A 15797-nucleotide genomic window follows, 5' to 3' on the forward strand; every position below is an offset into this window, starting at 1 on the left:
GTCTGTCACCATATCTGGTTAGACAACCATATTTCAATCAGGAGAGACACGTTGGTTTGGCATTTGGACTCTATGGGGAGGTTTTGAGATTGAAGGATGTCTGATGTGAGCAGCAGGAAGATAAATTCCCAACTGGTAGAGGTGTTTACCCTCAAAGACCTAGACAGCCGGCTTCTTGTTCTTAAATGTTTGATAACTTTTGAACCGCTAATCCTATCAAGAAGCTTTAGAAACTCAGTTACAGCGGACATTCTCAGCTTTCCATTGATACTACATTTGTCTCATTCAGCATATTCAAATTCAAATTCAGGAGAGTCTGGCACCCCCAAAAATGGTCTAGGTCTTTAAAGGTTAACTTTTGATTTCCTGGGATCTAGAATGATGATTCTGTGAAGGCGGGGCAAAGGTCAATATTGTCAGTATGAAGATTAAAATGTATGTATTAAAAACTTCCCCTCCTTAGCACGGATTTAGCATAGTGGTTAAGTTGCATGCACATATAACAGGTGGCCCGGGTTTGATTCCAGCCTGCAGCCTCTTTACCCGCATGTTATTCCCCCACTCTCTTCTGGTTTTCTAGCCTATTCACTGTCCTCTCATCTGTAAATAAAGGTGGAAAAGCCCAAAAATAGAGAAAAAAAAGCGAAAAACATCCTATCCTGTTTACAGGTTTACAAAGGCGATCTTTTCAGGGAAAAAAGCAACTGTCATGGCCTACAAACATTGCCCAAAAAGTTGAGTTACACACTGAATAAACCAACTCTGAAGACAATCAGCATTTCTATAAAACATAGAAAATGTGTATATCTTTTTATTTCGGTCAGTCATAAATGAAACGAACGGTTGCCCCATGAGCAACCAGGTTCGGTTTTGAGCTAGTGTCACAACACATAAGGACTCTGTTCCCCACAGCTGATAAGAAAACTAATCTAATGGTGAGATCAGCCTCTGAGTTCATCTCTAAAGAAGTGTAATGAGCAAGCATCCTTTTTTCGTGGAAAACTGATGACTGGCCATTCATTTCTGCCGTTGAACTAGACTTCAGCCACGATCATACCAAAACCATCAGGCTAGATTTTCAGCATTCAGTACTTCTTATGGAGAATGTAGAGGAGCATGATAAGATAAGATAATCCTTTATTCGTCCCACAACGGGAAAATTCATGGAGTTACAGCAGCAAACACAAAGGTGTACAGTACAAGAATTTCAACAAGAATGTAAATGGAAAAAAAATGTCCATCAGAGGCGACAGCTTGGCCATAATTCTCCTGTCAGCCACCACCTCCAAAGGGTCCAGGACTGAGCTGGCCTCCTTCATCAGTGTCCAGTCTTGCTCTCCTGTATCCTGTCCGCCCACAGCAGGTGAAATCCATCCAATGTGGCATTCGTGTCCGGTGTTAGCTCTGTTAGCGTGACTCCTGAAAAAGTAGGCAGTTGCTTGAAGAGGATATGAATGTGTCACTCTTATCAGGAATTTATCTTAGCTTGGCCTATTGTATAAAGTAATATCTTATCTTATTGAAGGATACAGGTTGGCTAATTAGTTCATTAGGTTTCTTTAGTTTTATATTTTTTTCTCTTTCTGTATTCCTTTTATTATAAGATATAACTGACACTGATACTGGACTGATATTGATGTCTTTAGATGACATCAAAGTGCAGGGACTGCAGTGAAAAAGTTGGTCATGATATTAATCTGAGCTCTGATTCATGTGAAACATCAGTGTTGGTGCTCCTTAGAGGCCTCTGACTCCTTAGACTCACTAATAATGCTTCAATTCAATACCTGGACAGAATTTGAATCCCTACTGTTAACCAAGGTAAGACATAAATCATTGTATTTGCATCTAGGTGTTTTGATAGACCCACATCTGGCTTCACCAGACACCTCAAGGTAACTACTAAATCAGTATTTAATCATCCCAAACAAATAGGAAGAATCAGAGGCAGCCACGTCACTCACAAATCTATGCCCTATGAAAAGATTTCATGTTAGATTCCCAGCACATCAGCCAAATCCAATCCAGCACAATTGTTATAACCAAACCTTTGTTCACTCAAATGACTCATTAAAGGCTTTGAGTAAGTATTGGTATACTTTGTGTCACACCCTAAAAATGTTGGTTGATTAATCACAAGACACAAAGCATGATATGTGTGTAGGATTGATTTCCAGCAGATACTTGAGGTATCTTAATGTTCACTCTCTCTCTCTCTTTGTAGGTAATATTTTGTAGCTGAAACTCTGCACTGCTGTGGAATTCATTGTGTCTTTGTGTCAGGGTGAACAGGTAAGGATTTTTTAAAACTACTTCAAACCAGAATAGTGGAATGAAACTCTGACACTAAGTTGACCCTTCAGTTACTTAAAATTCTGATTTTTGTGGCCCATGTTGCCAAAGTGCTGACCTGAGCTACTGTGTAGTTCCACTGGCTGAGTTGGACAAGTCAGCAGAGCTTTGGTCATTATAGTGAATCACTTGGGGTGTATGTTTGTCCGCCTATTACCAGGCGTTACCAGCAGTCCCACACCTAGCCCTCAAAATCTTCACCAGCATGTTGTCTTTCTGTAAGGCTTTCATGTAGCCTCTTTCTTGACAACTCTGTAGACTCTGTCAGATTGCAGATGTGGGATGTTACTCTGAAGAACACTTCTGCCATCTACTGTAGGAAATCAGAACATGGTCTACCACAATGATAATCATGAGCTGTTTAACTGTCTGTGCTCAGATGCCTAATAACCAAAGATACATACAAACTAACATCTTGAAGATGTCAGATGTCCTCATGTACATTTGAACAAATTCCCTCTCTTCATCCTCTGTACTGAAAGACACAGAAGAAGGTTAGGGCCACTGAAAAAGAATTGAAGGGGGGCGAGCAAAAAGAATGTTGTTGTGAATTCTGAGAAAAAGTCAAGTTTTTTATGGTGTTCTGTTTTTTTATTTCAGATTTTAAAGTTCTGTAATCCTTGTATTGTATTGTGACTTTTTTCTCAGAATTCTGACTTTAATCTTAGAAATCTGACTTTTTTCTCAGAATAAAAAAATGCCTAATATTTGTTTTGCTCACTCACCCTCCAATTCTTTTTTTGTAAGGTGTAATATTTTTTTGACTTCTGATATTGCAGTCAGAATTCTGACTTTTTTTCTCAGAATTAAGAAGGAACCTAGACAAATTTCTTTTGCTCGTCCGCCCTCACCAAAACGTTTTTTCAGTGGCCCTGATCCTCTTCCGTAGAAAGATGCCTTTCTTACCTTCTTACAAAGATCATGTGCTTCCAGCACACAAGGCCTCAAAATCACTAGCTCGACTCTTCTCTTCTGTTGCCCCTAAATGGTGGAATGAATTGGTCAACTCCATTCGATCTGCAGAGTCCCTCTCTACTTTCAAAAGACAGCTAAAGACCCAGCTCTTTAAGAAGCACTATGCACTTAGCTAGACTGTTCTTCACTGTTGTCCACAGTGGTAGATCATGTCTTCCAGCTACAGTTGACTCGCACTGTCCTGCTCTACTCTGGGAATCTGTGTTCAGCTCTTGAGTGACCCAGCACTTGGTACTTTGGTCATTATTGTGGTGATGTTAATTGTTGATGATGATAATGGAAGGTCTTAAATGGTTTAGTTGCTTCATTGTAGATGTTCCTTATTTTACAAAAAAAAATAAATCCTTATATACCTTTGTGCATTGCCTTTACATTGCTTGGCAGTACCTGCACCCAAATGGACTTGAAGCACTTTGTTACTCTTACTGATCTTGTTTCCTCTTGTCTAGATCTTTGCTTGTGTTGTTCTTGTTCTCGTATGTACGTCGCTTTGGATAAAAGCGTCTGCTAAGTGACATTGTAACATTGTAACATTGTAAAGATTATAAAATTAATAGTGCTGTAAGCTGGGTCTAAACTTTCTGTTTGAATCCTGCTGTTGAATCTTTGGCTGTGTAAACTGTTATGTTCTTACCCTCAGATTAATTATTATCAGGCTGATAGAAAAGAGGAAGCTGCTTTAAACTTGGTGTCACAAATGTATTTCTGTCCGTGGAACATGCCACACTCGTGCTCTCTTGTTTTTTTTACATTTCCTCATTGAAAGGGTGCCAAAACCTGTGGTGCGTGTTACGCTTTCAGTCAACATGATTATCACCATGACTTTTATCAGATGGTTTTCAGTGATGCAGTTGCATAAAAAATTGTTCAACTAGTGTGTGTTTGTTCTGTCAAGTTTTACTTTATACAAATAAATAAACCAAAAATAAAACACCAATAAAAAAAGCATCATGAAGTAAATTGCAACATGCAGCTATCTTACATGAATAGTCAAACATAAATATGTCTGCAGGTTCATATAGGCATGCAAAACTGATAAAATGACTTCTCAGACCATAAATATCCATTTGTAGAATATTTGGGTGGTTGTATTTTTCTCAGGAGCGTTTTTGGAGCAATTATGCATAAACTGTAAAAGGAGATGAAGGTAAGGGATGATTCAAAGAAACAATGTTCACCTTTGATTCAATTTGAATGCTAACTAACTGGCTTAAGTTAGAAAACATTCGGCTAACAGTCACAACGGAGCACAATTTATGTAACACAGCTAAAAGCGGGATCACAGAGTCTGCAGGTAAATTACGTCAAATTGGTTTGCTGAGTATTGCTAACGTTAGCAGAGCTAGTGGTCCTAATGTCAACATTGTGTATAGGTTGTGTGTTTCTCCAGTCAAGAGGTTATATATCAGTTCAACCACACACAGCCTACTTACAACTTTATGTTATTTTTTTTGGAACAGCATACTGCCCAACTGTGCCGGACGTTTGGTTAAAAGACGTTGCCCCACAGCACTTCTGTTTCCTTTCCCTGGGGCCATTTAGTCTGTTTTAAAAAGATCTGTGTGCTTCACATTTGCTTTCACTCTGGCATTTTACAGAGATCAAGTAAAAACAGTAATATAAATGGTGTCTAAGTTGAACAGCAGCCTTGGTCCTGGAAATCGTACTTCATCTAAACAAGTATGGTCAGTTTCTCCCCCTTACAGACCGTCGCCAAGACAATATCTAAAATCTCAACCCTTCTTAATTTTGATTGGTGATGGGGTAGTGCGGTGGTGTTCCAAAAGAGAGCGAGAGCACAGCGACAATAATAGCTGACATTTCAGTGCTGAAAACATTGAACTGCATTTGGTTTAAAGCTAGGTTTGGTAGTCACAGAAAACTAGCGTGAATTTGAATGTAGCATTTCCTCAGGACTCTGTCTAATCCCTCCCCTCGGAGCTCCTCCAAAACGATGCCCCCGCTGATTCACGACCATATGATCGTGACTGATTCAAAACCGGTCCTCGGCACATCGTTTGTGTTTAGCACTACGTCAACTCATGTCTCACTCGGTGGTAAGAAAACACCAAAACATTATCATAGTGAAAGTTAAAAAGACAAACAAACATTGCTACTGTTAGTACTCACAACTGTCATTATCAAGTTGTACCGGTGACACGATATCAGGAGTAAAGCTATAATACATAATACATCAAAAATTTCTGTAGGACTTACTAAATGTCATTCCTTTTTTTGCTTGTCAGAGCCCCCGTGGTGAGAGCTTTTTAGATTCTGACCCGGACTACAGTCCTGAGCAAAGCACCTCATCGGGTCAGAGGGGACAGGCCTGAGGTCGAGCGACAGGGGCAGTAAATAGAGTCAGGGGAAGCAGAGGCAGGGGACGGGGAGTGCACGCCGGGGAAATGTACGTGCAGGAGGCGGGCAGAACGGCAGGACAGGGTTTGTTGGTTTCATAAATTGGATCCTAAAGGAAGGGATTGGTTGGTGTTTTCCCAGGTTTACTCCGGCTGTAGATAGCGGCTTTTTTTTACTCTTTTTTAAGAACACATGTATTGATTGCCATCGGGACATAAAGATCCTTTTAACAAGTATAACAAAAAGTGTATCTAAATCTGTCTACCAACCCCAGCTTTAAATAGAAAATAGAGCCTGCCAGGGAAAAACAACAACAACAACAACAAAAAACTGTATCAACTGGAGATATAGCCCCAGCTGGTGGCGGATGGTTGCGCTACAGCTTAGATACTAAACATGACTGGCATTTTGGGCCTACAAATCTAAAAATATGAAGTTAGCTCAGCTGACTAGTGATTTTGGTGATGACTAGCAAGGGTGACATTGCTTCATTCTCTGACTTTTTTCGCACATCCTTAATGAAGGAATAGGAAAGGACACATAATAGTGGACCCAACATTGCACATAGTTTTGCCATTATAAATCCCAAAAGAAGCATTATTGGAAGCTTTGAGCTGTTGTTAGTAAAGGTCGACCCAGAAAACAGACTAGGACTTTTATCTCCAGTAGATAATCATAGTGACAGCATATCTACCTTTTTCTTCATTGTTCACATTTTCCACCAGAGGAAAAAAACTTTTGTACCACAACCGCACATACTTTCTGAGTAATGTGAGTAACTTAATAAATTTATCAGTTTTGAGGACCACATTTTCAACCAGCAAAAACAGTATCATCAAAATATATATTTTTAAGTGGGTTGATGTTCCTCCTGAGATCGGGTCATCAAAAGGCCATATGCTTTTTTCTTATTTTTTTTCTCAAAAGCTACTGGGTCAGCTATTTAGAAGACACAGCAGTTGAATATTTCAAAACCAATGTACAACAAACTCCTCTGTTCACTGCAAAAATCTTCAGATCAATACTAATAACTGATTCCTAATAATCTGCTACTCTCTGGACATTTCCAGAAAAGTTAATAAAGCTGCACTCTCCCTTTTGAGGTGGAGTTTCTTCTGTACAGAGGTCGAACACAGTTCATCTTTATCTTCAGTTGGTAAAACGTCACATTTGTGATCAAGCTCTCATCACAGTTTCTTCAACACTTGGTTGACATTTCAACTGGGTACTTGGAAGCTGAAATGCTCATGAGTTTTTGGAACTTAAAACAAAAATCGGATGAAGTTTTCCTCCTGTTCTTAATCAGCCCATGGGTACATAGTCATCTTCACACTCCCCTTTAGATGAGCTGTCAGACTCAGGTCGAGGTAGAAGCGCTGGAGGAACGTATACTGTTGCATAGTCACAATCATCCACAGTTGTAGCTCTGGTTCTTCTTGATCCTTTGGCAGTGCCGTGGTCGATAGAAGCATATGTTACATCTTCGTCCACCTGTCAGGAAATAAAATACAATGAGATGGCAAATCTTTGCTTTTGAACATATGTTAGACTTTACATTGATATTCTTCTTTTATTCAGCGCTACTGCAACTGACATGTTTCTGATGTGGTTCGTGGCTATGACTTCCTGCAGGTGAAATAAAAAACCCTGCAGTGCGTTTACAACAGAGAACTCACATTTATATGCATTCAGCATGCAAATCTAACAAGGCTGTAACTCTGGAAAGACTATCATAAAAGTACAGTGACATTTATTTAGCTGGAACTAATGGCTATGAAAATTTTGACTCCACAAAAGTAGACTCAGTATAGAAGTGGGAAAGCCTACCTTTGTATTTGTGTTTGTATCATCTGTAGAATCTCCTGAAAGAGAAAATGTATATGAAACATAGCATGTATGTGAAACTTGAATTATTTCATATTCATTATCAATACTTTTATTAGTGATGTTACCTTTGTTTTTCTTCTTTATCCTGTCAATAAAACAAATGGAGCACAGTAAGGAAACTACCACCTCAACAAAAAACAACACGTATTTTCATTTAAAATCGTAAAATAATGAATAAATGGTTGATTGAACTTCCAAGTAGAGGTTATACTGCCTTTACAATCCTCCCAAAATCACAAACATTGTCATCATAAAACTATTTTTACAACTTTATATGGGGGTTACCCTACAGTACAACAGAGTTTCCTTGACAGCTCAACTGATGTCAAAACGTGGTGCAACAGGAAACTCACTGCATATCCCCACAACTAACTTCTGTCAAAGTTTATCACTCAATGTCAGTGAGTGAAAGCTCATGGCACATCCAAGTTACCAAGTGAAAACAAATATGCAAAGATATCACAGCAAAAATGTTAATTCTCTATAGATTACTGACAAGAAGATGGCTCAAACAAAGTCTAATTTTAGCTGGTTACCACCACTTCCTTGATGAGGCAAATGCAGAAGCGGCTTGTCAAAGAGCAACACTGTCTCACTGAAACTACTACATCAAAGCGTATGTCTGTGTTTTACTGAATTCTTTTCATATATAACCTTTCCACATATGCAGCTTTTTTCCTTTTTTTTTTTTTGTAAAGCTTAAGAATATAGTTTTTACATGCAATATGATTGTTTGGCACCTGAGAGTGTGCTTCTCTGTGTCCATCTAAGGACAGTTACTTACCTTGAGGTGCAGCTTCCCATGTTGAGTCTGGATTTCCACCCTTTATTTATCAGCAGGTAGCAGGTAGCAGGTTGCAGTACGTGGTTTCTTTGAACCAACTCTAAGACTGACACTGTGGTAGACACTGACCTCACTGTTCGCTCTGCTGCTGCATTTGAGTGCAAACAGGCCACAGTGAAGAGATAAGAGAGAGAGAGAGAGAGAGAGAGAGGGGGGGGGGGGGGGGGGGGGGGGGGGGGGGGGGGGGGGGGGGGGGGGGGGGGGGGGGGGGGGGGGGGGGGGGGGGGGGGGGGGGGGGTGGGGGGGGGGGGGGGGGGGGGGGGGGGGGGGGGGGGGGGGGGGGGGGGGGGGGGGGGGGGGGGGGGGGGGGGGGGGGGGGGGGGGGGGGGGGGGGGGGGGGGGGGGGGGGGGGGGGGTGGGGGGGGGGGGGGGGGGGGGGGGGGGGGGGGGGGGGGGGGGGGGGGGGGGGGGGGGGGGGGGGGTGGGGGGGTGGGGGGGGGGGGGGGGGGGAGAGAGAAGAGGAAGAAAGTGGAGAGAGTGTGAGAGGTGGGGGGATGTACTTGGGACAATGGTCTTTTGTTTTTGTTTTGATTTCCTGTGTTAATGGTTTACAACACACATGTACACGAGCACACACACTAATGTTCAGTACCCCAGGGTTTGCTTGTATCAAGATGAAGATTGCTGAGTTGCTCAACTAATAAACAAATGCTTATCATTATCTTATAGAAGAAACGTATCTGTGGTTTTATTCAGCTGTAACCCCTGAAAACTTCATATCATGAGCAAGTGCTTGAAAATAAGCTAGAAAGCAAAGAAGTCAGCTAAAAGTCAGCTAAAAGTAATTCACAATCTTAAATGAGTAACTACATTGTTGAACCTAATGGTTAACTTAAAGCCATGGATAAGTTGTTATAATGGATAGTTTGCTAAAAATAGCCTACATAAACAATGGTTGCCATAGTGAACTAGAGCAATGGGTAAACAACTGAAACAGCTAGCTAAAAGTAATAGGCTTCAAAATAGTAAGCTAGTACTTGCAGTACTATTACGGTACTCCACTTTTAAAAAAAGACTGAAAACATATTTATTTTCTCGCGCGTATGAATGATATGATGACTGTTGTGACTGGATGCATGTGCAGCAACAATTGCTGCTTGTTTGATTGCTGTGTCCAATGTATGATGGGTGTATCTATTATTTTTCTGTTTCTATTTATTCTATTTGGATTATTATTATTATTTTTAATTCTCCATGTAAAACACATTGAACTTACATGTAATGAAATGTGCTTTATAAATAAAATTGCTATTGCTATTGCTGTTAGTATTATTAGGCTGAAATTCCAAAATTGTCTCAAAATGTGAAGCACTTTGCTGACAAAATAGAGAAATATTTTGAGAAAGTGTGCTAACACATCTGAAATAAGTTAAAGTATGTACTTTAATGATAAGAAGCTGCTAAAATTGTTAGCCAATGGAAGCTAAAGCCTAAACAGTCCATTAATGCAGCTTCACTGGAAAAAAAAAAAAGTGTGAATAAATAACCAAGGCGGCTGTGACTCAGTTGGTTGTCTCTCAATTGGAAGGTTAGCCTTTCCATCCTAGCACATGTCCTTGGGCAAGACACTGAACCGAGGTCAGCACAGCCTGCTGTGTGTGAATGCCTGCCACTAGTGTTAGTTAATACTGATGGTTCCCTGCAATGCCATCCTCGGCCATTCATAGTATGAATCGGTGTGAGTGGGTGTGTATGCTAGCGTAAAAGCACCTTGAGTAGTCAGAATTACCAGAAAAGCACAAGTACAAGTCCAAACAACAAATGGGGCTGAACACCAGTGGTAGTCGAGTTTAGTAACTCTTAACTGTAATGTTTGCTCTTGTTGCTGATGCTTTTCTAATTTGCATGATTGTGCAAATTTTGTTGCTGCAGAACAAAGGACATCATTCACCTTTTCAGCTGACCATCCAGTTCCTTTAGCTCACTATATATCTGTCATAAAAACAACAACAACTCCCCCCACACACACATTTTGAAGGTTAAGGTCAATGACATGGTAATAAGCAAAATGTAATAAATGTGGATTTTAGTCTCGCTTTTAACTTGAGACTAATTCCATCTTACTGTATTCACTTATTATCTTGTTCAAAATATAGTCCATTTTGAAAGTCATGTACTGTCTTATCTTAAATTATTAAAAAAATATATTTTATTATTCAGTCTTTTTATGTGTATTTATTTATTTACTTATTGTGGATTATTTAATTATATATTTAGTTATCAATTACATATTAGCTTATTCCATCTATTTTTACGGATTACCTCTCCGCATTTTAATATTTTATTCTGTCTTACTTTGCTGTATTAACTTTTACTGTAGCATCTTAGTATCTTCTACTGGTTTAATCTTTTAGTGTTTTATTATTTTATTCATTTATTTTATTTTTGTGAATTTTGGGTAGGGTTTGGGGGCCAGGGGTCTTTCTTTGTACTCTAGTATGTATTATATTTTATCACTACCATTGTTATTTGTATGTACAGCAATTTGTGTTACAATAGTATTGTATGAAAAGTGCTTTACAAATAAAGTCTAGTTGATTGATTCATGGATAGTTTTTATTTATCTTAAAGTAGCAACTCACAGTTGTTTGAAAATCATCCATCATACATGGAGTGCACAACACTTAACACTGGAGGGCACTGTTGGAGCAGTCTGAGTGTTTCACTTACTATTGATCAAGAACATGCTCTCATTCGAATGAATAAATAAATTATGAATTAAATAAATATGGCATATGTCACCACCTCTGGTTGAATTGAATGAAGCAAAAAAAATGACTTTACCTATATTCATCAACCATCACCAACTGTACTGACAAGTGGCTTTTATTTTCATAAATACCACAGTTTGATTTTCGTTGATTATCCTTTCTGCTTACAAACACACTTTGGCAGTTTTTTTGTTATTTCTTCATCCTGTGGAGAGATTGGATAAGCAAAAAAAGCAGCATCTTATTATTTCATGAAGATGATGAGAACATTCTGTACTATCTCTGGCTCTGGTGCTGACTGATTCAATCTGTTCACACACATACATGTAAAGTATCTACTGTTGAAGCACTTATCCTCCTTACTTTTCCTAATACTGAACCTTCTCAGCTGTATTGATTGTTGGTTGTTATGTTGACTATGACCTTAATTAGCACAAGTGTTTCTGAAGGACCTGATTAAATAATGAAATAACAAGAATAATACACAAGTTGCAGTCTTCACTTTAGTTCACATGTCAACCTGCATATGACAAGATATATGCTGACATACACATTCGCGCTGAGTGGTCTTTGAAAAATATGTGGGTGGTCAGGAAGTGGTGAGCTTTGTCACAGGTGAAATGAGCCCATGCGGTAGCTACTTAGATAATCTTCCAGGGGGTCTTGACTCATGAACATGTCGAGGCAAATGGATAGACTAATTTTCACCTACTTGCTGATTTTCAGCTGTTTCACATTTCTCTGCGTCTTTGGAAGAGATCGAGGTAAGGCACAACAGGCTTTCAACTCCTGTAATGACTTTCACAACAACACAAAAGTACCTTTTCAATAGATGTGAGTCATTAGCTTAAAACAGAGGGATTCAGATTGCACCTGTATTTCATAGTTTTTAAGTAGCACTATAATGATTTATTTATCTATCTATTTATTTACATGGGGTATCCTCATTTAATGTATGTAAGTAAGGGAGAAGGCACAACTTAGACATTACTCTAAGTTATTTTTCTTAAAATCATTACAGTTATTTAATCTATCATGAGCAATTAAGATAAGAAAACATTGTGGAGCAAAACAGGAAAGGGTAACTTTATAGATATAAAGTTTTTGCTTTCAGGATATAAAGGTGAATACACCAGGAGATCACAACTTGCAAAGACAAACTTAAATGTCGTGTCACAACTCTAATCGTACACAGTTAAGAAACAAAAGAGACATATTTTGGACATCATGTGATCTACCTAGTCAACCTATGAGTTATGATTTCTCTCTGTCTCTTTTAAAAGACACATCAGAAATTACAGCCAAAGTGATAGCTGTTACTTGTAGTGACACTACACAACGACCGGGACAAACAATCGAAGGCTGAGCTTACTGGCCCTTAGTATGCAAACTACAGTTATCCAATATGCATTAGGTTATTATGGATACATTTTAATTATGTTTTTTCTTGATGTATTTCAGATGGGTTTTCATCCTGTGAAGTTCATCTGTTAGTCAAGAGGGGTATGACCTGGACAGCTGCCCCACACCAAAAACTGACAGTCGAGTGTCCGGTCAAACACTGTGGAGAATCACTGAATGTCACCTGGTATAAACTCCTGGACTCAGACGAATTTGAAGTGATGAATCATTCAGAGAATGTGGAAATTGCACAGGAGAGCAAACCGAATGAGGACAAACTGATCTCACGTCTGACTTTCAAACGAATTGCCATTCTAGATGACGGCATGTACAAATGTGAGTTAAGAGGATATGAAGATGAGGTCAGTCACATGATCAACATATCAGTTTCAGGTGGGTACATTTTATCCTTTTGTGATGAAATATAAGCGTAAGATATTTAATTTCTGATGCCGATTCTAACTTGTTCATATAAATCTACAGACTCATACCAGGGGATTCAAAACGTGCATACTCATGCTGGTAAGAACTTTTTAGCTAACCTATTTACATACTTAACATTTTAAAGTAAAGAGACTAATACTATTGATCTGGTTCTTGTTATGTAGATGCTGTGCCAAATGTTGCTTATGTTGAGGATTTGTCCTGGATGCCCTACTTCTACCTTTCTCTTAGCATAGCTCCTCTGGCTGCCATACTGACAGTGTTAACAATCTTAAGATTGTATTGCTGGAAACGTAAGAACATCCAAGTGTAATCAGAGTCTAAATAATGGTCCAAATTTTACCAACTAACCAATAGTTGTATTATAATTTGCCTTCCTTACAGGAATACTGACCATAAACCAGAAAAAGAATCAGGTAAGTTGCAGCTCTTCAGCCCACTAGCTATCAAAATTTTATGTTGCCTTTGTTTCAGTCGGATGCAAGTTGAGGGGTAAATCAGACATGTAGTGATTTAGAAAGTTTTGTGCCTGACCAGTTCTTGGCCTGGTTTTTGCTATCACAATGAGGTTGACAGATAATCAGAGGCAACTGCCCAGCTAACACGTAAGCTAGGTCAGCACTTTGAGAAAAATTATTTTACACTTTTGCATTCACATTTTTCTGAAAATGAACAATGTAAAATGTGTTATTGCTTTCATACACCCTAGAAGGTAGCATCAAATTACATGATTTGCTATTGTTCAATGTGCGTCATAAAAAGTGCTTTATCCATGTGTATACAGGCCCAAAACTGCATGAACTATGTATGTAGACCCACACTGATTTGGTATAGATCCAGGTTATGTGACAATGTTTTACAAGACACCCATTAATTTTTAGGATGAGATAAGAGTTGTTGGAGAATTATTAGAAGAAGAAAGAAGAAATGTACTTTAAGAATCCCCATGGGGGAAATTACATTTTTCCACTCGTGTTATTTTTTGGTCGTGCTACACCATAGACTGTATAAAATATGGACGTAGTATCCGTGTCATCACCCATCTGTTCCTGAGAGCTGTTTTGAAGCCAATAGACGGCGGCAGCCATATTGGAAATGCGGAACTCAACCAGGCAGAGTGCGACTTAGTGTGAGCCTCCTAGCCAATAGCTATGTGTTCCCGACCGGGAGTCATGTCAGTCATGTCCTTATTTGGGCAAAAACTCGTAATCTTAATATCTTCTGAACCGTCACGTTAGAAAAAACTTCACCCCCCGTACAGTGTGTGCCATTAGAGAGATTAGCTTTGTAGGGCCAAGCTACAAAGTCTTTTTCCCATTCATGTCTTTGTGGTTTCCAGTGTTTCTGCAGCCAACCTCAAGCGGATTTTCGATGTATTGCAGTTTATAGCACTTCCGCACAGGCTTCATCGTTTGAGACAGGAGGTTGCCACTTGTGCTACACACACAGTTTGGTATATACATACAATTTTTCATGCACAAACATGCAGTGTACATGCACTTAGGGAGGGATGTCAGAGTGAGGATGCTGCCATCAACCAGCGCACCCCGAGCAGTTGGGGGTTCGGTGCCTTGCTCAAGGGCACCTCGGCATGCCCAGACAAGTGAACCAGCACCTCTCCAGCCACCAGTCCACTTGCCAAACTTTGTCCCGACTGGGACTCTAACCAGCAACCTTCCATTTCCCAACCAAGTCCCTATGGACTGAGCTACTGCCGCCCCACGAGCTACTGCCGCCCCATTAGGTTACCTTTGATACAGAGCAAGGCTAGCAACTATTCTCAGCAGGTCTTGCTAATAGCTAGCTAGCTTTAGTGTGTAGGCATGACAGTATTGTCAATATTCATTTTTACATTAAAGTAAACAAGCAATTTTCTGAAATTTGTGACAATTTCCTGAACTAAGCGTTGAGTCATAAATATGATACGTTTGAGTATTTGATTGTCTCTTGTTGGTGTTTTGGTGTAACAGGAAATATCCACTCACACAATACCAGACCCTCCAAAGGGGAGTGCTCCTTCCATTTCTGTCCTGCCAGCAAACTTCGAAGTTCTGCATGAAAATTACTCTCCACCTGCTCCAGCATCGGCATTACAACTTCCCCCGATGACCTGTGGGAACCAGTCTTCGGTGGCACACACAGCAGATAAAAGTCTTGGGTCAGACCATGCCGTGTATGCTGCTGTAAGCCGCCGGCAGCCTGAGAAACCTGCCAGAGAACTACAAAACCACGCTACCCATAAGAACACAGAATATGCTACCATTAAGTTTCCTAGTTCATCATAGACACACTCTGAAAGTGGAAAATGTAAAAGTGTGTGGTGTCATGGAAAAGAGATGTCAACCCCGCTAAAAAAGAGATGGACGGAGGAGACTTGCGGTCATGATGATTCACAGTACAACCAGAAGCATCATTGAACATCTTCTCTTGGTCGCAGATTTTTAATTCTTGGCAACGTTCTTTTTTGTTAATTTCCTTGAACCTTGGCAGTCTGTTAAAAAAAATGAGGAGGTGTCTTAATCTTGTAAATATATATATATATATATCATTTAATTTTTTCCCCTGGATTATTTTTGACTATTGTTTTGTTTGTCAAATGCTTTGAATGTAAATGCTAATGCTTTCATTTTTTTATGAACATTTTACATGAAAAATAACTTTTTCAGCTCACCCTTTTATTCTTTATGAAAAATGTACCCAACAAGACTGATAAACCTATATTAAATTTTGAATATATACATTAAAGTAAAGATAAATTAGAAGCAAACATTTATTTGACTCTTGTATTTCTTTCACAAACTTTCCCATGCAGACCTCGCTGCTTG

The 15797-nt window shown here is 39.5% G+C and overlaps 2 protein-coding genes across 3 annotated transcripts; one reads left to right on the top strand and one right to left on the bottom strand.

The window, feature by feature from the left end:
• The first annotated feature begins 2221 nt into the window (after window positions 1-2221).
• On the top strand, window positions 2222-15571 carry LOC117819750 (B- and T-lymphocyte attenuator-like). Of its 2 annotated transcripts, none has more exons than XM_034693196.1 (6): window positions 2222-2292; window positions 12589-12921; window positions 13012-13050; window positions 13137-13265; window positions 13357-13388; window positions 14943-15567. In XM_034693196.1, the coding sequence occupies exons 2-6, from the start codon at window positions 12633-12635 to the stop codon at window positions 15255-15257; spliced, it is 804 nt and encodes a 267-aa protein (XP_034549087.1). In that variant the 5' UTR covers window positions 2222-2292; window positions 12589-12632; the 3' UTR covers window positions 15258-15567. The 2 variants fall into 2 exon arrangements, with proteins under 2 accessions (XP_034549087.1, XP_034549086.1); XM_034693195.1 differs by lacking the exon at window positions 2222-2292 and adding an exon at window positions 11602-11891 and having other exon boundaries at window positions 14943-15571.
• si:ch211-214p13.7 lies at window positions 5956-8535 on the bottom strand. The gene is made up of 4 exons (XM_034693197.1): window positions 8357-8535; window positions 7638-7657; window positions 7513-7547; window positions 5956-7176 (listed from the first exon to the last, which is right to left on the bottom strand). The coding sequence occupies exons 1-4, from the start codon at window positions 8374-8376 to the stop codon at window positions 6988-6990; spliced, it is 264 nt and encodes an 87-aa protein (XP_034549088.1). The 5' UTR covers window positions 8377-8535; the 3' UTR covers window positions 5956-6987.
• Window positions 15572-15797: the final 226 nt, after the last annotated feature.

Source organism: Notolabrus celidotus, chromosome 10 (assembly GCF_009762535.1).
Source record: "Notolabrus celidotus isolate fNotCel1 chromosome 10, fNotCel1.pri, whole genome shotgun sequence".
Classification (NCBI taxonomy): domain Eukaryota; kingdom Metazoa; phylum Chordata; class Actinopteri; order Labriformes; family Labridae; genus Notolabrus; species Notolabrus celidotus.